This window comes from Hyperolius riggenbachi, chromosome 9, assembly GCF_040937935.1.
Source record: "Hyperolius riggenbachi isolate aHypRig1 chromosome 9, aHypRig1.pri, whole genome shotgun sequence".
Lineage (NCBI taxonomy): Eukaryota > Metazoa > Chordata > Amphibia > Anura > Hyperoliidae > Hyperolius > Hyperolius riggenbachi.
Window position 1 is genome coordinate 197,752,231 of NC_090654.1, and position 20,564 is coordinate 197,772,794.

General features: G+C 44.2%; 1 protein-coding gene across 4 annotated transcripts in view; it reads left to right on the plus strand.

The window, feature by feature from the left end:
- Positions 1 to 20,564, plus strand: part of HECTD1 (HECT domain E3 ubiquitin protein ligase 1) — a 125,360-nt gene that overhangs the window by 51,638 nt on the left and 53,158 nt on the right. For all 4 annotated transcript variants that reach the window (XM_068253864.1, XM_068253866.1, XM_068253865.1 and 1 more), the window contains exons 4-15: positions 5,313 to 5,540; positions 5,649 to 5,930; positions 7,162 to 7,432; positions 11,221 to 11,297; positions 11,379 to 11,477; positions 13,408 to 13,522; positions 14,294 to 14,468; positions 17,066 to 17,204; positions 17,881 to 18,051; positions 18,159 to 18,381; positions 18,477 to 18,740; positions 19,592 to 19,668. In XM_068253864.1, the coding sequence (XP_068109965.1) occupies positions 5,313 to 5,540; positions 5,649 to 5,930; positions 7,162 to 7,432; positions 11,221 to 11,297; positions 11,379 to 11,477; positions 13,408 to 13,522; positions 14,294 to 14,468; positions 17,066 to 17,204; positions 17,881 to 18,051; positions 18,159 to 18,381; positions 18,477 to 18,740; positions 19,592 to 19,668 (2,121 nt within the window). The remainder of the gene's footprint in view (positions 1 to 5,312; positions 5,541 to 5,648; positions 5,931 to 7,161; positions 7,433 to 11,220; positions 11,298 to 11,378; positions 11,478 to 13,407; positions 13,523 to 14,293; positions 14,469 to 17,065; positions 17,205 to 17,880; positions 18,052 to 18,158; positions 18,382 to 18,476; positions 18,741 to 19,591; positions 19,669 to 20,564) is intronic.

Genomic DNA, 20,564 nt, shown 5'->3' on the forward strand with positions numbered 1-20,564 from the left:
TGGGGCTGGTAGAAGCCCCAGGTAAGTGAAACTCATTTTTTTTTATTTTGCTTGAACCTTCCCTTTAAAGTTACATTAGTTATGGTAATTAAAATAGGTAATATAATCTCTTACCCATCCTGTTCTACAAGAACAGGCACATGTTAGTGATTTCATGGGGGCAGCCATCTTTTTGGTTGAAAGGCGGTGACAGGGAGTATGAGACAAAGTTCCAACTGTTCTGTGTCCTGATCGCCCCTCCCAGCTGCGCTGCTAGGCAACGTGAACAACAACATCAGAAATCTCATCATGCTTTTGCACAGCATCGGGGGAAAAATGCCCGGGCAGATTTCTTAGATGGGTCAGAGCTTAGCTTCTGTGCAGCTTAAAATGAGGCTTGGGTAAGAAAAACAAAGTTCTGATGCTGTGAAACCGTTAAACACCAAGCCTTTTTAGTTGGAGGTTCACTTTAACTTGCTACCTGGGTCTACGATTGCCAGCATCATTAAGGGCTTTAAAGGGAACCTGAGATTAGAGGGATATGGAGGCGGCCATATTTATTTCTTTTTAAACAATACCAGTTACCTGGCAGTCCTACTGATCTCCTTTGGCTGCAGCAGTGTACACACCTGAAACAAAAACAAGCATGCAGTTAATCTAGTCCTGTGGTCCTCAAACTAAGGCCCGTGGGCCGAATGCTGCCTGTCGAGGCTTTTTCACTGGCCCCCTAAACACAAAATGTATAACTTGTAGATGCGGCCCACTGTACCTGTAAATATCGACGGCCCACATATAGAATAGCAGTGCTGGCATCACCCGTCCGCATACTGTAGAAGCCAGTAAGCAGTCATTCACTGGCTTCCAATTCTGCATCAAGTGAGACTGCTGTCCAAGTGGACGGCAGGTTGTCACCTGGGTATGCTTCACTGTCTGGAGCACAAAGACGTTCTTCGGGCATCACATGACTGGCTGCCGCTGCTGAGTTCTCCTCCTGGCATGATTGGAGGAAATCAATACCTAGAATCAATGAAATGTTTTTCAACATCGTTATGTATGTTCCGGCCCCCCGGTAGTCTGAAGCTTGTTGACCCGTCCCTTGACCGAAAAAGTTTGGGGACCTCTGATCTAGTCAGACTTCAGTCAGAGCACCTGATCTGTGTGCTTGTTCGGGGTCTAACACTAAATGTAGCCGTACCTCTAAATATTTGGGAAAGATTTGACCAAGAGAAAATCTGATTAGAGAGAGATCTGTCAGCTGCCTTTACACACCAGGCCGATTCCTGATCAGTTTCATGCTGAGATCAATCCGGAATTGGCATTGTAACGTCCAGTGCACTAAATATAACCTGTCCGCAGCCGCTGCTGGCTCCTTCAGTACACGTACCATGGGGTCGCTCTCCATTAAAACCGTGCACCCAATCGTCCTCTTATGGGATAGTGAAGAGGAAACCTCACAGCAAGCCTGCTACTTCCAGTCTGAAAATTTGACTTCAGCCAAAATTCATTGTATTATTTTTATTTTTTTTACAATGAAAACAATATGGGGAACGGGAGTGGGAGAGTATTGGACAATGCATAGAGGTATGTAGGTATGTGAATCCAGCATGAACATACCTCTGTGCTTATCTTCTGTCTCGGGTCAGGTATCCTTTGCTTTCCTTTGTGTTTTTATAGTGGTATACTTTTAACCACCCTGGCGTTCTGATTAAATCGCCAGGGTGGCTGCGGGAGGGTTTTTTTTAAATAAAAAAAAAACTATTTCATGCAGCCAACTGAAAGTTGGCTGCATGAAAGCCCACTAGAGGGCGCTCCGGAGGCGATCTTCCGATCGCCTCCGGCGCCCAGAATAAACAAGGAAGGCCGCAATAAGCGGCCTTCCTTGTTTTGCTTATATCGTCGCCATAGCGACGAGCGGAGTGACGTCATCGACGTCAGCCGACGTCCTGACGTCAGCCGCCTCCGATCCAGCCCTTAGCGCTGGCCGGAACTTTTTGTTCCGGCTACGCTGGGCTCAGGCGGCTGGGGGGACCCTCTTTCGCCGCTGCTCGCGGCGAATCGCCGCAGAGCGGCGGCGATCAGGCAGCACACGCGGCTGGCAAAGTGCCGGCTGCGTGTGCTGCTTTTTATTTCATTGAAATCGGCCCAGCAGGGCCTGAGCGGCAGCCGCTGGCGGTGTTGGACGAGCTGAGCTCGTCCAGACCGCTCAGCTGGTTAAAGAGAAACTGCGACCAAGAATTGAACTTTATCCCAATCAGTAGCTGAATACCCCCTTTTACATGATAAATCTATTCCTTTTCACAAACAGACCATCAGGGGGCGCTGTATGACTGATATTGTGGTGAAACCCCTCCCACAAGAAACTCTGAGTACGTACTCTTGGCAGTTTCCTGTCTGTGAACTTTGCTGCATTGTTGGAAATAGCTGTTTACAGCCGTTTCCAACTGCCAAAAAAGCATGCAGCAGCTACATCACCTGCCAACAGTAAAAATGTCACCATGTAATGTCAGAATGTAAATCAGGGATTTAAAAGATTTTACAATTGGCAAACACTGACTAAATAATTTATACACAATTATTGTAAAAATGAAGCACTTTTTTATTACATTATTTTCACTGGAGTTCCTCTTTAAGGTGTTAAATTATAACCTATTCATGCAGCTTTGGCAGGAAACTGCATTGCCCGGGCCTGTACAGTAAGCTAAACTAATCTGCTGTATTGAAACTAGTAGCTCAGTGTGTACTTTCAGTGCAGATCACTGTGATCAATGTGTTCATTAATGACTGTTTAGCACTTTCTGTACACTATATGTTTACCTTGGTAATCAAGAGTGTTCATAGCTGCTTGCTGGATACACCTCAGATTATTGAAAGCCTGATAAATGCCTAGGTGTCAGAGAACTGCCAACAGGTGTACAATCACATGTCTAGCGAGGTGAACAGTTGTGTAATAGTACATGAACATGCTGTTTCTGAAGTGTTGTAATACTGGTTCAGTGTCTGCTACTAATAAGGAATAATCTTGGCACAGCCTCACTAGTGCTTTTCCCAGATGATCCACTGCGACATAACAGAGGATGTCATTGAGGGTGTGGTGTTGGTGACTAGCTGCCACTGCAATTTGGAACCCCACAGGCAAAGGTGCATTCCTTTCTTGGCCTTACAACTTTCTTCAGTTGACAAGTGAAGTGTGGCTATGCTAATCACCCCCATAGTAACTGAATTATAAATAACTTGCCAATCTATAAGTGGCGGAGCTATTATTATAATTTAAGTACAAGGTCAGTTATATAAAGTACAGGAGGACAATGACCGTGAAAATGCAGCTTTTCCATTTACAGTGTATTTATTTTTATGGGGTGGGGGTGGATTGATTGCAAAGGTTAGAATCTTTACTCCTGTTGCTCTCTTGAACTTCATAAAAAACATTGAGTGGAAATAGGTGTCCACTATTGATACAATCTTGATTGTGCAACCTTACTAAATCTATGTAGAAGAATAAAAATCTGTACGAGTATAGTTTAAATTGATACAAGTTTAAATCGATACAGGCAGTCCCGTATGTTACATAGAAGTGATAAGATTGTACAATCAAAATGTTATCATTAGTGGGCACTTACTGTGGATAGATATAGCAGTAACAAACTGAAAGGGGTCTTCCCCATTCTGTTTAAAGTAGAGATGTATATATTTTTTTAACCGGAGCTCTAAAGGGAAACTACAGGCTCCTAAAGCTCACTTAGGCCTCTTTCACAGTGGGACGGTGCGTTTGATGCGACATTAAGGTCGCATAACGTGCCCCTAATGCAACGCATTGAAAGGCTATAACTTGGACGTTATAGTGCATTCTTTAGCCCTACGTTTGAGCCATTTTCGTCGCACAGTGATGGAACGAAAACGGCGCATGCGTTACATTAAAAAAAAAATAAAAAAAAAATTACTGAGCATGTGCAGCACACACAATGCAGCAGATTTATTGCTAAACGCACAGCATGCTGCACTCACTAAATATTGCTACACGTTGCACACAACGCAACGTGTGTACTGCTAATGCCGCACATACTTAAGATTGCTGTGCGTTAGTCCACGTTAAAACATTTTTCTAACGTGCGATTTTAACGACGCACTGTGAAAGAGGCCTTAAACTTAAATCTTGCACAAGTCAACAAATTTTGTTGCTGTATTAAAGGGCCACTACAGCGAAAAAAGGAAACAGTTAAAATCTGACAGAACTGACAGGTTGTGGACTAGTCTATCTCCTCATGGGGGATTCTCAGGGTTTTCTTTGTTTTAAAAAAAAAAAAAACATTTCCTGGACAGCAGTTGCAAAATCTAACTTCCAAAATAGTGAGTAGGGAGGCTGGCTGGAATCTTACTATTTGGCAGTTAAGACTTAAAAACTGCCATCTGGGAAATGCTTTTGAAAACAAAGGAAACCCCAAAGAGAACCTGAGCTGAAAATAAAATTTAAAATAACCATACACAGGTCATACTTACCTCCTGTGTAGTCTACTACTCAATGTATTTCTACTCTCCTGTGTACTATTTGTCCTCTGTGATCAATGGAATTCTCCATCCTCCATTTTAAAGGGAACCTTAACTGCGAGGGATATGAATGTTTCCTTTTAAACAATACCAGTTGCTTGGCACTCCTGATGATCTCTCTGCTGCAGTAGTGGCTGAATCACACACCTGAAACAAGCATGCAGCTAGCTAATCCAGTCTGACTTCAGTCAGAGCACCTGATCTGCATGCTTGTTGAGGGGCTGTGGCTAAAAGCATTAGAGACATAGGATCAGCAGGAGAGTCAGGAAACTGGTATTTTTAAAGGAAAAATCCAAATACTTCTCAGTTTAGCAAAACAGGAAAGGACCCGCAACATCCACACACAATGGACCAAAGGGAGTCAGGAACCTGTAGGCTCAGCAACCAGTAGAAAGGAAAGAAAGTTCCGCTGCACCAATGGCTGGGTGAAAAAAGATTCTCCGTTTATTATTGCATCAGTGGGTACAAAAGGTTAAAAAGGCTCACGCGTATCGGAGCTCATGGCTCCTTAATCATAGCTATAAGAGTAAGCTCAAATTGCAGAACTGTTTTTGGAGTACAGATTGTCCATAAACTCTCATATTACAACAGTAACTAGCTGCACAAGACAGGGGACATTGTTATTAATTTTCACACCTGTACTAATCTAGTGACTGGCAGCAACCATTGATCCTCCAATCTATGAGTTTCTGCTAGGTACACTTGAACAGTTGTCTCTTGTAGGCATGGAAAAAGGTAGGCAATTTTTGCTGTGCATTCAATTTCAGCCTCCTACTGCTCTTTCTCATCAGGTACTGGAGTTGATCTGCACTCGAGAATCAGGAGCAGTGTTTGAATCTGGTGGTTTGAATTGTGTCCTTACTTTTATCCGGGATAGCGGTCATCTGGTTCACAAGGACACTTTACATTCTGCAATGGCAGTAGTTTCCCGGTTGTGTGGGAAGATGGAGCCCCAGGATGCATCTTTAGAAACTTGTGTAGAATCCCTCTCAAGCCTGTTGAAACATGAAGACCACCAGGTGAGTGAGAAGGTTTTATTCTATAGATAAGATTATGAATTTTTTTGGTACAAAAATTGGTAAAAATTACTGAACACTTTCTTTATTATGAATGTCTTCTCCTTGTAGGTTTCCGATGGTGCTCTACGTTGTTTTGCATCACTGGCTGATCGGTTTACACGGCGAGGTGTGGACCCAGCTCCACTAGCACAGCATGGACTTACTGAAGAACTCTTGTCACGTATGGCAGCAGCAGGTGGAACAGTTTCTGGTCCTTCTTCAGCTTGTAAGCCAGGACGTGGCACTAGTGGTGGCCCTTCAACCTCAGGAGACTCCAAGATCAGCAATCAGGTCTCCACGATAGTCAGCCTCCTTTCAACGCTGTGCAGAGGATCTCCAGTAGTAACACATGTAGGTTTTAATTAGAAAACTTTAACTCTTCGCTTATTTTTTAACTTTAAGTAAATTTTAAGCCAAAATTGTAGAGGCCAGTTCCTAGGGCTTCTTCCAGCCCCCGAAGCCTTCCTGGACCCACTGCGGTTTTCTGCACTGCTTCTCTTCCCGACCCCCATGCTGCATGTGCCTGCTTCATCGCAATACCGTAGCTGGGATCATTCTGCGGTAAATATTGATACTAAGCAGAACTCTCCCAACAGGAGCAGGATTGAGGAGGCTGGTGACTTCCCGAGTGGCCCAGGTTAAGGAGGGGTACTCCGGGGGAACTGAGCAGCGTAGATTGACGGCAACGGACCAGGAAGATTTCAGGGGCTTGTATGAAGCCCCAGGAAAGTAACTGGCCGCAAAACTTTTCACTTAACATTCCCTTTAAATTTGAGGCCCTATGTCTCCTGATATACTATGTCCAGTATTGTGCTCATGCAGCTATAAATTGAGAAGCTCCATTCATTGTTGCATCTACACACTGCTGGCCAGTGTTTGTGTTTTGGGTTGGTTGCCATAGATACATGATGCTTCCCCAACACCCATCTAAAAAGAATCTGTCACAGCCTCTTTATGGCTTTTGATAGGGTAATAGTGAAAGATACTTCCTGCAGTAGATGAAAAGCTGAAATGACTTTTCTCTGCTGTTTCAGCTGACCAAAGTATCAGTTCTATGGATACTCCTAGTTTGAATCCTTTTTTTTTTTTTAAGGGAAGGTCCAAGCAAAATAAAAAAATGAGTTTCACTTACCTGGGGCTTCTACCAGCCCCATGCAGCCATCCTGTGCCCTCGTAGTCACTCACTGCTGCTCCAGTCCCCTGCTGGCAGCTTGCCGACCTCGGAGGTCGGCAGGCCGCATTGCGTACATTTTTACGCATTCCCGCTAGTGCAGGAACATTAACACATACATTTTTACGCATTGCTGGTTCAATGCGTAAAAATGTACGCATTAAACCAGTAACGCGTAAAAATGTATGTGTTAATGTTCCTGCACTAGTGGGAATGCGTAAAAATGTACGCAATGCGGCCCGCCGACCTCCGAGGTCGGCAAGCTGCCAGCAGGGGACTGGAGCAGCAGTGAGTGACTACGAGGGCACAGGATGGCTGCATGGGGCTGGTAGAAGCCCCAGGTAAGTGAAACTCATTTTTTTATTTTGCTTGAACCTTCCCTTTAATGTTTGCTATTCTTTTTCCTTTCAGGATTTATTGCGTGCAGAGCTACTGGATTCTATGGAGAGTGCCCTGCAAGGGGACGAGAGGTGTGTGCTGGACACAATGCGTCTTGTAGACTTGCTTTTGGTGCTGTTGTTTGAAGGGCGCAAAGCATTGCCTAAATCTAATGCCGGTTCTACTGGCCGTATCCCGGGACTTAGAAGACTGGATAGTTCAGGAGAGAGATCCCACCGCCAGCTAATTGACTGCATACGTAGTAAAGATACAGATGCACTAATAGATGCCATTGACACAGGAGGTAAGTTTTCAAGTTTCCTGGAGTTAAAAGATGAACATGGAGCCTTGGGAGGAATATTATTGAATTATAAAGGCTGCCAAGCAATGTGTTTGTACAAAAGTAATTCATGGAATGTTTCCAGAGCGATCTTTCTGGGCAACAGTTGGATGTGTGTATGTAGCTGAAAGCCATTGGGGAATGTACGTTTATGTGAAGAGGGAATGTGTAAGTGAACAGGAGCCCTCCTTGTGGTACTTTATCTCAGGGAGTAAAATGTTATCCATGCTATCCTAACTGGCCAGTTCAGGCATGGGCAAACTTAACGTGGCCTGGGTTGCATGCTGCGGACCACAGGCTGCATTTCTAAAATACTTTAGACACTTCTAGACACTGAACGAGCATATGCAGATCAGGAGCTCAGACTCAATTATGACTGTATTAGCCACATGCTTTTTTCAGGGTTTTGACTGACACTACTGAAGCCAGAAGATCAACAGGACTGTCAGGCAACTGGTATTGTTAAAAAGGAAATGGATATGGCAGCCTCCATATCATTTTAACCTCTGCATTATTTTAAGTACCTGTAGCCATTTGTGGGTAGGCCAAATGTAAATGGCTGGTTAGTCATCTGTAGAGAGGTTTGTTAAAGCAGGAGGTCACTCGCCTAGATTTTTTTTTTTTTTTTTTTTTTTTTTTTGGGTGATGGAGCCATTGTGATTTTTATACTCAGACTAGCCATTCTGGAGAATTTCTGTAGGGTAAAGTCATGTAGTCTCTGGAATGCACAGATCTAGCAGCAGAATATTTTGAGCTAATGATGATCTCACTCTCCTGCTGCACCATATTCTTTTCAGAGCAGGTTGTTATATGTGCGAGAGTCTGCTGTCGCTGCAGTGCTTGCTGAAGTTAATCTCAGTAGAAGGAGGAAATGGAAAAGGTCAGCAAGGTTGCAGGGCTGTGGAGTGAGAGTCGAGGAGTCGGAGCAATTTTGGGCAGTCGGAGTTGGTGATTTCATAAACTGAGGAGTCGGGAGTCTGATGATCTTGTATAAAATCCACAGCCCTGGTAAGTATTATGGTGGCCATACATGGTACAATTTTTTTCATACAATCTTACCATTTCTATGTAGTGTAAGGGTAAATTAAGTGAATATACTGAAAGGATAATTTAGGCAGTTTCCTTATATTATATAGAAATGGTAAGATTGTATGAAAGAATTGTACCATGTATGGCCAGCATTAGACTAAGGAGTCGGAGCCATTTTGGGTACCTGGAGTCGGTGGTTTCATAAACTGAGGAGTTGGAGTCGGAAGATTTTTGTACAGACTCCACAGCCCTGCAAGGTTGTACTTACTTGGAGAGATTGACTTCTGCCTCCTCCCCACTCTTTTCTGACTATGTCCTGTGTTGAAGATGGGAGTGGGGGGAGGAGTCTTGGACACTTTTCTCTACATGAAAACTGTACTGTCTCTTAAAATGAAACCGAGACTACGTAAAGTAAAGACTTGGATACTTAACCTTCCTGGCGGTAAGCCCGAGCTGAGCTCGGGCTATGCCGCCGGAAGGCACCACTCAGGCCCCACTGGGCCGATTTGCATAATTTTTTTTCTTTGCTGCACGCAGCTAGCACTTTGCTAGCTGCGTGCAGTGCCCGATCGCCGCCGCTATCCGTCGCGCCGCAGCCGCCCCCCAGACCCCGTGCGCTGCCTGGCCAATCAGTGCCAGGCAGCTCTATGGGGTGGATCGGAATCCCCTTTGACGTCACGACGTCGATGACGTCGGTGACGTCATTTCGCCCCGTCGCCATGGCGACGGGGAAGCCCTCCAGGAGATCCCGTTCTTTGAACGGGATCTCCTGATCGGAGGGGCTGGGGGGATGCCGCTGAGCAGCGGCTATCATGTAGCGAGACTTTGTCTCGCTACATGAAAAAACAAAAAAAACAAAAAAAAAAAATTTGCTGCCCCCTGGCGATTTTTTTAGCAAACCGCCAGGAGGGTTAAGAGGGAAGGGTCTGGGTCCCATAGAGCCTTTCCTGTCCTTTCTCCATCCCCTAATTTCACTGCTTGCCAAGGAGTGCTGAAGGCAGGAATATTGAATGGGGGACAGTGGTGGAATGAGGACACTGAGAGAGGACTGGAAGGCTCTATACATACCTCCCAATTTTTTGAGATAAGAAAAAGGGATACTTAAGTCACGCCCCTGCCACACCCCAACACACTCATAGTCACACATACCATAAACCTTTCATAAGAAAAATTTATTTTATAATTCAGACCACACTAGTCCTATCTATCCTGGTTTATTTTCCTTCATATTAACATTTGAAAGTAAAATGTCAATTTAAAGGATGGGAGTAAAGTTTAGAGTCAAACACATTTTTTCAGTAGAAAAATACATATATTTACATCAGCCCTGAAAGAGAGACAAATAAGGAAGACATGAGGACAGGGTCCCCAAAGAGGGGCAGTTGGGAGCTATGCTCGATAGGATCCAATATTTACAATATCCGGAGAGCCACCCTTATAATTAATAGTGCCACTTAAAAAGGAGCCAGCAAGGATACTACATATACCGCTACCCAAAAATTCCAAGGCTGTCTCATGCACTTATATAATTTGTTAGCCTTAGCTGCATAGGGATTGATGACAACACATTAAAATATACACATTTAAAAACAACTACCTGGCCAGGAGTGCTAGCAATTTATACAGGGACCAGATCTGTATATCTGTGTAGCGCAATCGCCCAGCCTCAGCCTATGCAAAAAGCGCTGCACTTATGATCTATACGGTCCACACCCACCACCGCAACACCACATACGCTGTGTACGATTGAACCAACGATTGGGTCCCAGCACAATGCTCAGATCCTCCTACAGCTTGCCCACACGGATAGACCACTGAGATGAGTTGGCAATAACAGTAATGACCTATGTAACATGCCTTCTGCAGGGCGGGTGTGCCGGCTTATCACTGACATCAGAAAATGCTTCAGACAGGTCACCTGTCCCAATGTCAATACTTGCGTGGTGAGATGGTGAGCTCCGGCTCACTTGCTCCTAGACCTGCAGTGCACTGGGTCAGATTATTTACATGGCCGTTTGAAGTGGCAGCTTTCTGCTGCTCTTTCTCGCTGCTTGGGACTCCATATCCGTGGTGGAAGAGGTGTGGGCAAGCTGTAGGAGGATCTGAGCATTGTGCTGGGACCCAATCGTTGGTTCAATCGTACACAGCGTATGTGGTGTTGCGGTGGTGGGTGTGGACCGTATAGATCATAAGTGCAGCGCTTTTTGCATAGGCTGAGGCTGGGCGATTGCGCTGCACAGATATACAGATCTGGTCCCTGTATAAATTGCTAGCACTCCTGGCCAGGTAGTTGTTTTTAAATGTGTATATTTTAATGTGTTGTCATCAATCCCTATGCAGCTAAGGCTAACAATAAATTATATAAGTGCATGAGACAGCCTTGGAATTTTTGGGTAGCGGCTCGATAGGATCCAGGGCTTCCCTCTTCTTAGGTTAAGTATCTAAGTCCTTCTTTTTTTCCTACTTTTTTTCTCTCTCTCTCTCTAGGTTTGCTTTAAATAGGTAGACAAACTGCAGGATGCAATTGCGTACATTCAGTTTATTTATTACAAAGAGTACAAACCTGCAGTGCACAACACATTGTGCATCACAGATTAATGAACTATGGCTTTAAAATTATACAAGTGCATATGAGTTTTTGACTATTAGAGAAACTGTGCCATTAATCTGAATAAATATTAAACAAAATGTAAACATTAAATTTTTTTATTTCTTAATGTTAGCATTTGAGGTGAATTTCATGGATGATGTTGGCCAAACACTTCTGAACTGGGCGTCCGCTTTTGGCACTCAGGAGATGGTGAGCACTTATTCTGTAAGATTGTTAGGCGTAGAATATGAGATTGGTTATAACACTGTAACCCTCTTATTTCTTCAATAGGTGGAATTCCTGTGTGAGCGAGGGGCGGATGTGAATCGGGGTCAGAGGTCATCGTCACTACACTATGCTGCTTGCTTTGGACGGCCTCAAGTAGCAAAGGTAGAAAGCTTATCAAAGTGAACCACACAGCTTCTCCAGCAGGCTGAGCCCATCATAGGGAATTGGGTCAGCTCCGTGACACGGCTTTAGGAAAGCCTTCCAGTGCAGCCGGAGGTTTCAGTGGACAGATTACGCCTACATAATGCATGTGACCTCTCTCTTGACATTGTGATCTGACACCACACTGATTGTTAGTGTGATCTGTAGAGATTGTCAGCAAGCAGAGGAAGGGTGTATCTGATTTCTCTGCCGTTCAATCTACTTTTAAGTGAAATGCTGAAAATGACACAAAACCTAAAATGGCTGCAAAGGACAACTGAAGTGAGAGGGCTATGTAGGCTGCCATGTTTGTTCCCTTTTTTTAGTGATGCCTTAGAAGTCCAACAAACAGCTAGTATAATATAAACTACATCCTTTTCAGTGGGATCAGATCATACAAGTCTGGGGCTGAGGTTCTTTTTTGCCTTTTGGTGCCAGTGGTCACTAGAAAACGCCGGTCAATGTATTCTAAAAGCACCTGTCAGCACCAAGCAACTTTTGTTAAAGCGCCAGTCTGCTTTAAAATGTACCTAAAATGACAAGACAAATAACATTTATATTGCGCTTTTCTCCTTGCGGACTCAAAGCGCCAGAGCAGAGCAGCAGCCACTAGGGCGCGCTCTATTGGCAGTAGCAGTGTAAGGGAGACTTGCCTAAGGTCTCCTACTGAATTAGTGCTGGCTTACTGAACAGCCAGAGCCGAGATTCGAACCCTGGTCTCCTGTGTCAGAGGCAGAGCCCTTAACCATTACACCATCAGCCAACTGCATGGGGGATATAAAAAATGTCTACATACCTGGGGCTTCCTCCAGCCCCCCTCTGGCCTGATTGCTCCCATGCCGCTGTCCTCCACTGCCTGCAGTCTCTGCAACTGGCCCCGGTAAGTTGTCCAGTCTGTGCAGGTGAGCTGGGAGTGCTTCTTTGTCTCGCACCTGTGTTTGGGAGCATTCTGCGCCTGTGCAATACACTTCCGGCTAAAGGAACGTGACGGAGTGCGCACAGCCCGACTGCGCCTGTGCAGTATGACCCGGACCGGAGGACCTTTCCCGGGGCAATTTGCAGAGGCTGCAGGCAATGAAAGACGGCGGCAAGGGAGCGATCAGGGTGGAGAGGGCTGAAGGAAGCTCCAGGAATGTAGACCTCTTTTTATATCCCCCGTCTCAGGTTTACTTAAAAGGGTAAACGATGAAGAAAAACCGCATCAGGCACTGCGGTGGCTAGTGATGAATTGGACACCCAGTAACGTAGAGGTTAAGGTATAGTGCCTTGGCCCTTTAAAACTTGTGCTCTGGGTACAGAATACAGTCCCATAAATATCTTTAATAGTAGATGAATGTATACATACCTGGGGCTTCCTCCAACCCCCTCTGGCCTGATTGCTCCCTCACCACCGTCCTCCACTGTCTGCAGCCTTCGCAGCTGGCCCCTGTACGTTATCCAGTCAGGTTGTGCGCTCTCCCCTGTCTAGCTACCATGGCCAGGAGTGTTCTGCGCCTGCACAGTATGCCGCAAACTGGAGGACTCTTCAGGGCAATTTGCAGAGGCTGCAGGCAGTGAAGGATTGCGGCAAGGGAGCGATCAGGCCCGAGGGGGCTGGAGGGAACCCCCCCCCCCCCCAGGTATGTATACATTTTTTATAACCCCCCCCCCCCCCCCCAGACACACACACAAACACACCACCACCACACCCCCATCTCAGGTGTAAAATAACTTTTTCAGTGCTAATAGTGTGCACGAGCCCTTAGAAGATTACATATTCTCACCTGCCGTTATCTGATGCAGAGGATGTTTTGTCATCTTGTGTCTTCTACATGCAGATTTTGTTATCGCGGTTGCTATCTAACAATCTTTCAGTAGCCAGTTCTCTTAACTTTTAATGGTTTGTGTTCAGACGCTTCTGCGCCATGGAGCCAACCCAGACTTGCGTGATGAAGATGGGAAGACTCCATTGGACAAGGCAAGGGAGCGTGGACACAGTGAGGTGGTCGCCATCTTACAATCACCAGGTATGGTGCAGTGTTTCAATTACGCTTTTTCTGTTGACAGTATGATTTATTTATCAGAGACATTTTTCCCCATGCACTGACCTCTTCAGTGTTAACCTCTTGGATGGTTGGGTATGTTCCTTAAAGAGGAGCTGTCAGCCATACTATCTCAGAAAACCCCCCACATATGTAAGTAGATAAATACTTGCTCTACTTACATAAAATATGTATTGCACTGTCCACGTTTTGATATTAGTGATTTTTCTAGAGTAAAAAAGGAGAAAATCCTTCTTAGGATTCTCCATTTTAACTGTCTATCTTGAAGCCAATTCTGATGTAATTTCCTCCCTTACTCTCCTCTGCCTGATTGTGTATGCATTGCCCGCCCTTCTCCCAGTCTTCATGCACTTCCACCCAGCTCTGCAGTAGAAAGTACATTCTCTCAGCATGAGAAATATTGGCCAATCAGAGAGGAACAGGGGCTTGGAAGGGGGAAAACAGGAGGGAAAGAGGCTTCAGCCACTCAGGCTGCACTAGCTAAGTCTTTGGGGAAAGTAAAGAAGCCACAAAAAGACAACCCAGCATACTCTGCAACTTCCTTTGTGCGGCAATGTACCAAATAAGAGTCAGGTAAACTGGGGAATGATGATTTTTCGACAAGAAAAGTAATAGTGATTTTAACTTTTGGATTGCCTGGTTAGCATCCTTTATTACTTGTTTATCGGATAAAAATAAAGAATTGATTTTTGATATTATGCCCGACAGTTAAACCTTAATGCCTTTTTGTTTCAGGTGATTGGATGTGCCCTGTGAATAAGGGCGATGAGAAGAAGAAAAAAGACTCTAATAGGGAGGAGGAAGAATGCAATGAGCCTAAAGGTGACCCAGAAATGGCTCCAATTTACTTGAAGAGGTTGCTGCCTGTATTTGCGCAGACTTTCCAACAGACAATGCTTCCATCAATCAGGTGCAGTTCTTTGTTTTTTGTTGTTTTTTTACCCTATTATTCATATATCTGCATTTGCTAATGCTATTGTATACTATATATTTTTTACAGTGGAGTGATGGCTCTAATGGCTAGTGCACACAATGAGATTTTTCATCTAGATCTCCTCCTGATTGATTATTTTCAACATGTCCAATCTGATTTCGATCGATTTTCCAACCATTTGTTTCCGTAGAAGTGAACAGAAAATCGATGAAAATCAGATCGGACATAGTGAAAAAAAATCGATCTGGCAGGACATCTTCCTTATAATCTCATCGTGTGTACTGGGCATAAGGCTAGGGGAACTAATGATGGCATTATGGAAGTCCCTTTATTGGGTTGCTTGTATACTGTGTGTGCGTAAGAGTAGTTTGTGGTTTAGTGTTAGGGCTATATTAATTGCACAGAGCTTTTAGGGGAAAAGCCCACTAGCAGCACTTGCTGAATGCTGGTGATGGGCAAAGTGCTGCACCAATGAAACCCTGTGGATATGGCTCCTCAGTAGTGTTGTGATTACAGAAGTGCTGCATGCAGCATTTTGGGTGCGATACTGAAAAATCATGCTGCTTCCGCGATTCTGAAATAGAGTGATTTTCAAACCACCCAGTGCACGCCTGACCTAACTCTTCTAAATTTCTAGCAAGGTTGCTGATAATTAATTTTATTTACATTTCTGCTAAATTTCTGATCAGCAGCACCCTGAGGATCCAGAGGCTTGTCTTTTGTTTGATTTATATATGATCTGATGCTACAAAGCAGATTTTGTAAGGGCTACAGTGCATATTTCTGGAGCTCCAGTTTGCTGCTGATGTGCCATAGCTGTAACCCAACTGGATAACATAGGTTGCAGTTCTAGAAATTTACAGAAGCTATGTTGCTGCTACATATCTGTGTGTAGCATTGCCCATATCTGTATAACAGAGATCTTGTCAGGAGCACTTATTTAAAATGAAAGTGTCCCACTTGCCTTGAACTGCTCTTCATATACTGATTGGCAGGCGCTTCAGAAGTGTTGTTTTATCTTATGTTATCCAGTGAAGAGGCATCTCATTTACCTTCTGAAATTTAGATTTTCTAACTAGAAAAAAATAAATATTTAGGTTGGTATTTTTCGTGTAGTATAGTATTTATGGGGGTACTTACCTTGGGAGGGGGAAGCCTCAGGATCCAGAGGCTTCCCCCTCCCAAGGTAAGTACCCCCATGGGCTGTTTTCGTTTGTTCCTCTTAAGCCTCAGGGATCCAATGCTTTCTCCCCTGAAAAAACTGCCAATAAGGATGTTGGCTGTGGTGCAGGCACATTAGCGCCTGCAATACTTACCTACTGCAATTCTGCACAGGTGTAGTAGCGGCTTTCCAATCGGGCTCAGGTGGAAATAGCAAAGCCTGATCGGGTCTGCTGTACTGTGCAGGCTCGAGTTCGCCTGCACAGTAGACCGGACTCGTGCCTTCCTGCACAGTACAGCAGACCCGATCAGGCTTAGCTATTTTCACCTGAGCCAAGCGGAAAGCGGCTACTGGGCCTGCGCAGGATCACGGTAGGTAAATGTTTACCTTGCTGGTGTTCGGTGGCTGCCATCGCTGGATCCCAGGGGGTGAAGAGTACCCTTCAGAGAGTGGTTTTGTTTTTTTTTGTTTTTTTTGTTTTTTACAAATTTTACAAATTTTACCTTAGTGCTGCCACAAATGTAAAAAAAAAGGGGGGGGGGGGGGTGTTAAGGGGGTTGGGGGGCATGCATGGGCAGTTTGCTCTCCTCATGCCCACTGCTCTGCCCGTTGTCCTCCATCCCTTTCTGATACTTGTTAATAGGCCTCCATTAAAAAGTAGGTAGTGCCTGCACACTTGCCACTGACCCTCCTGTCCTTAAATAAGCATTGGAGGCCTATTACAAAGTGATGGAGGGGGACAGAGGTTAGTGGTGGGCATAAGGAGAGCATGGTACACATGCCTGCTCCCCCCTTCTGTTTTTACATTTGTGTCAGCACTAAGGTATCCTTTCAAAGCAACCTGAAAAAAAGACTTAGATACTTGCCTAAGAAGAGGTAAGGCTCTGGATCCCATCGAGCCTTCCCGGACCTCTCTCCATCCCCTCATTCCTCCTCAGTCCCCTGTTCAAAATTGGCATCTTCTGAAGCACTCGGAGACGCATCCATACTGCGCATGCTTTAAGCTCCTCAGTATACTAGCTCTTTGGTTCTCTACATGTGGTATGTGTATTCCAGAGGGTACTTCTGCTGTATATAGAGAAAACATTAACTCAATAAATTATGTAGTAAAATCTTGTTTTAGTAAACTCAGTCCCCAGGTCCAGACAATGTACCTGTATGAAGATACAATGTATGACCTCTTCTGATAAAGTAAACTATTGTGCTTAGCCAGGTCCCTTGAAGGTTATTGCAAAGGGATTTTACTGTATTATGCTTGGGGATTTTATGAGGTTCTTGATGTTGGCCACAAGAGGGGGCACTTGGCATACAATGTCTTTCATAGGTGGGTGCATACTGTAATAATGTTGATATACCCTGTACTTAAAGATGCATGGTTGGATTTTGACCTTTATTACTTCTGATATAACAGGAAAGCCAGCCTTGCACTTATTCGGAAAATGATCCATTTCTGCTCTGAAGCTCTGCTGAAAGAAGTATGTGATTCTGATGCTGGGCACAATCTACCCACTGTTCTTGTAGAAATTACTGCTACTGTTCTGGACCAGGAGGTGAGTATATTGTTTGCTGAAGAACCTAATGCATCATATTCAGTCCTTTAATTCATATGCCTGTAAGGATGCCCATACATTACTCGATTTTTGTCATGGATAACTGGACGATTTGATCATAATCTAATCTCACAGCGATCGATCCCACAACATGGCCACTGGATTGACGGATTCTATCCAAAACAATTGATCAGGCATGCAGGAAAATCTCAATAGAAAGGGCTTGATTTGGTGCACATCAGTAACGGTGTTTAATTTCCCGACGACCAACAGACCCCTATGGCCAATCAATCAACCCTCCCAATCAAGCAGGGCTGTGGAGTCGGTACAAAAATCATCCAACTCCGAATCTAACGCTGACTCCAGGTACCCAAAATGGCTTTCGACTCCCTTAGTCTAATTCTTACCATGGCAGTGGATTTGGTACAAAAATCATATGACTCCACAGTTCATGAAACTACGGGCTCCGACTCCAGGAGCCCAAAATTGCTCCGACTCTACAGCCCTGCAAATAAGTGTATGTGTTTGATCAGAGAGTAGTCTATCTGATGGTCGATCTGGTGGCAGATAAAGATATTTATGCGCACCCTTAGTTCTGAGCACAGTTTTATCTTATGAAGTATTGGTAATTCAGCCGCCTTGATCTCCTTAAATTTCTTGTTCTCTTTTTGAACAGGATGACGATGATGGTCACCTTCTGGCTCTGCAAATCATTAGAGATCTTGTTGATAAAGGGGATGATCTTTTCTTAGACCAGTTAGCAAGGCTTGGTGTCATAAGCAAAGTATCAACCTTAGCTGGACCTACCTCTGATGATGAGAATGAAGAAGATCCTAAGCCAGAGAAGGTACGCGTGGTTTGAAACACAGGATGGACTTCAGTGACATTCTGTATGTTTGGTGCCCTTTTGATTTGTTATTTTGCTAACTGTTGTTTTATGCATGTCCTTTCCAGGATGATGAGCCACAAGAAGATGCCAAAGATCTTCAGCAAGGAAGACCCTATCATTGGAGGGATTGGTCTGTCATCAGGGGGCGAGATTGTCTGTATATTTGGAGTGACGCTGCAGCACTAGAGCTCTCTAATGGTAGTAATGGCTGGTTCCGCTTCATCTTGGATGGCAAATTAGCAACCATGTACTCAAGCGGCAGTCCTGAAGGAGGCTCTGATAGCTCAGGTTAGTTGATTTTGTGTGGAAGTTTTGTATACATAATCTGAGCACTGGTGCATACATTGGTAATCAACAAGTTTCCTTTTTTGTAATGCGTACAGAAAGCAGAAGTGAATTTTTGGAGAAGTTGCAGAGAGCACGAAGCCAGGTTAAACCTTCCACTTCCAGCCAGCCTATACTGTCAACACCCGGTCCAGGCAAACTGACAGTGGGCAACTGGTCCCTCACTTGTCTGAAAGATGGAGAGATTGCCATCCACAACTCTGATGGCCAGCAAGCAACCATACTGAAGGAGGATCTTCCAGGATTCGTGTTTGAGTCTAACCGTGGAACTAAGCACTCTTTTACTGCAGAGACATCACTTGGTAAGTGTTTTACCTGAAACGGCAGTTTCAAATCAAATTTTGATTTTTTTTTTATTAATTCTCTCTGCACTAAAGTCAACTGTAGGGGACAAAAAGAGCCAGGGGGGCGGGGTGTACACTTGGGAGGTGAAAGCCTCTGAATCCTAATGAGGCTTCCCCTGTCTCCCTCTGCCAATCCAATTCAGAGCTTGCAGCCCTGAACGCAAAGCTACAATATTCTTTACATTTCCTGCCTTAAACTAGTGGCTCTCCGCTCTGGTGGAAATAGCCGAGCCAACCGCCTGTACAGTAGAGCGGCCCGATCGGGATCTTCGGGCATTCCACCGCTGGATTATTTCTAATGAAGAAGGGGGAAGCCTCTTTAGGATCCAGAGGCTTCCCCATCCCAATGTAGGCCCACCCTAGGGGCACTTTTTTTTTTTCACTTCAGGTACAAAAAAAAAATTGTGTTCTTTAATAGCCTGTGACAACATACAATTAAAAACCTGTTGCTCAGTACCCTTTTGAGTATATGGTTGTCATTTAGCCCAGTGTTCCCCAACCCTGTCCTCAAGGCTTACCAACGGGGCATGTTTTGCAGAAAACCACAGAGGTAGTTAATCAACTCTGCTGAGTCACTAATTACCCCACCTGTGCATGTTTGTGGTTTTCTGCAAAACATGTACTGTTGGTGGTCTTTGAGAATAGGGATTGGGAACTCTACGTTTAGCCAAAAGTAATGTCCCCTTTGTAAAAATGTTTACCCCCAGTCTGTCAGCTAGTACCATCTTGCATACCAGTGTAACATTTAGTTATATCTGTAAACACCACACCTGCTCTTTTCATTTATATGTATTTTTTTTTTCTTTCAGGTTCAGAGTTTGTTACTGGATGGACAGGGAAGAGAGGAAGAAAGCTTAAATCCAAGTTGGAGAAAACGAAGCAGAAGGTACAGCATACTAGAACTTCTTACTTTTATTTCAGAATGGGGTTTTATGATGTTATGAAATGAAAGTCCTTTAAAGCCTGACCACAGATCCAAACATTAAAAAGTTAGGGCAGGTGTCCTTATTTTAGATGAGCAGCGTTTGAAAGTTAAAATAACATCGTACTTCAATAGTGCTGTAAAATCAAGCCTCCCATGATGCAGCATGTATCTTGAGGGAGCGCCAGCTGGTTGGAAGAAGACATAGGGCCATGTGCAATTCATTTATTCTCCCAAGTTTTCTCCTAGGAGGTAATTTTTCATCTTGTGTTTTAAAATTATTTTTCAGTACTTTGACATTGAATAAGCACCAAAATAACTAGGTGAAAAAAGGGCTATCACATTTATTTTGAGTATTTTCTTGCTTGCTAGTGGTTTAAAGCAGTAGGATTAGCCATACTATGCCAGGGAAAATAATCGCATATATAAGTAGATAAATACTTGATCTACTTACATAACCTGTATTGTACTGTCCACGTTTTAATTTCAGTGAATTTTATATAGTAAATGAAGTGAATTCTTTTCCTGGTGGGAACCATGTCTTTTGCCCACAGTTTGAGACTAAATCCTGATGTCATTTCTGCCCTTTACTTTTTTCTTTTCTCCTCCAATCGCTGAGTCACCTCAGCCCTGCTTGTAAACACAAGTGAGCAGGGGATCATGTTTCAGATAGGCAGCTAGGCAAGGAAATAAATAGAAGAGGAGGAATATATTCTAGATAAAAAGAACCCCTAGCATGCAACTGTTTGTGATAACTCCAAACTATAACAGCAGAAAAAAAGTTTTGAATGCAGGATTAGCATCTCTATCACTTAACCTCCTTAGTGGTAATCCAGAGTCAGGAAAGCTGCAGAACAGGG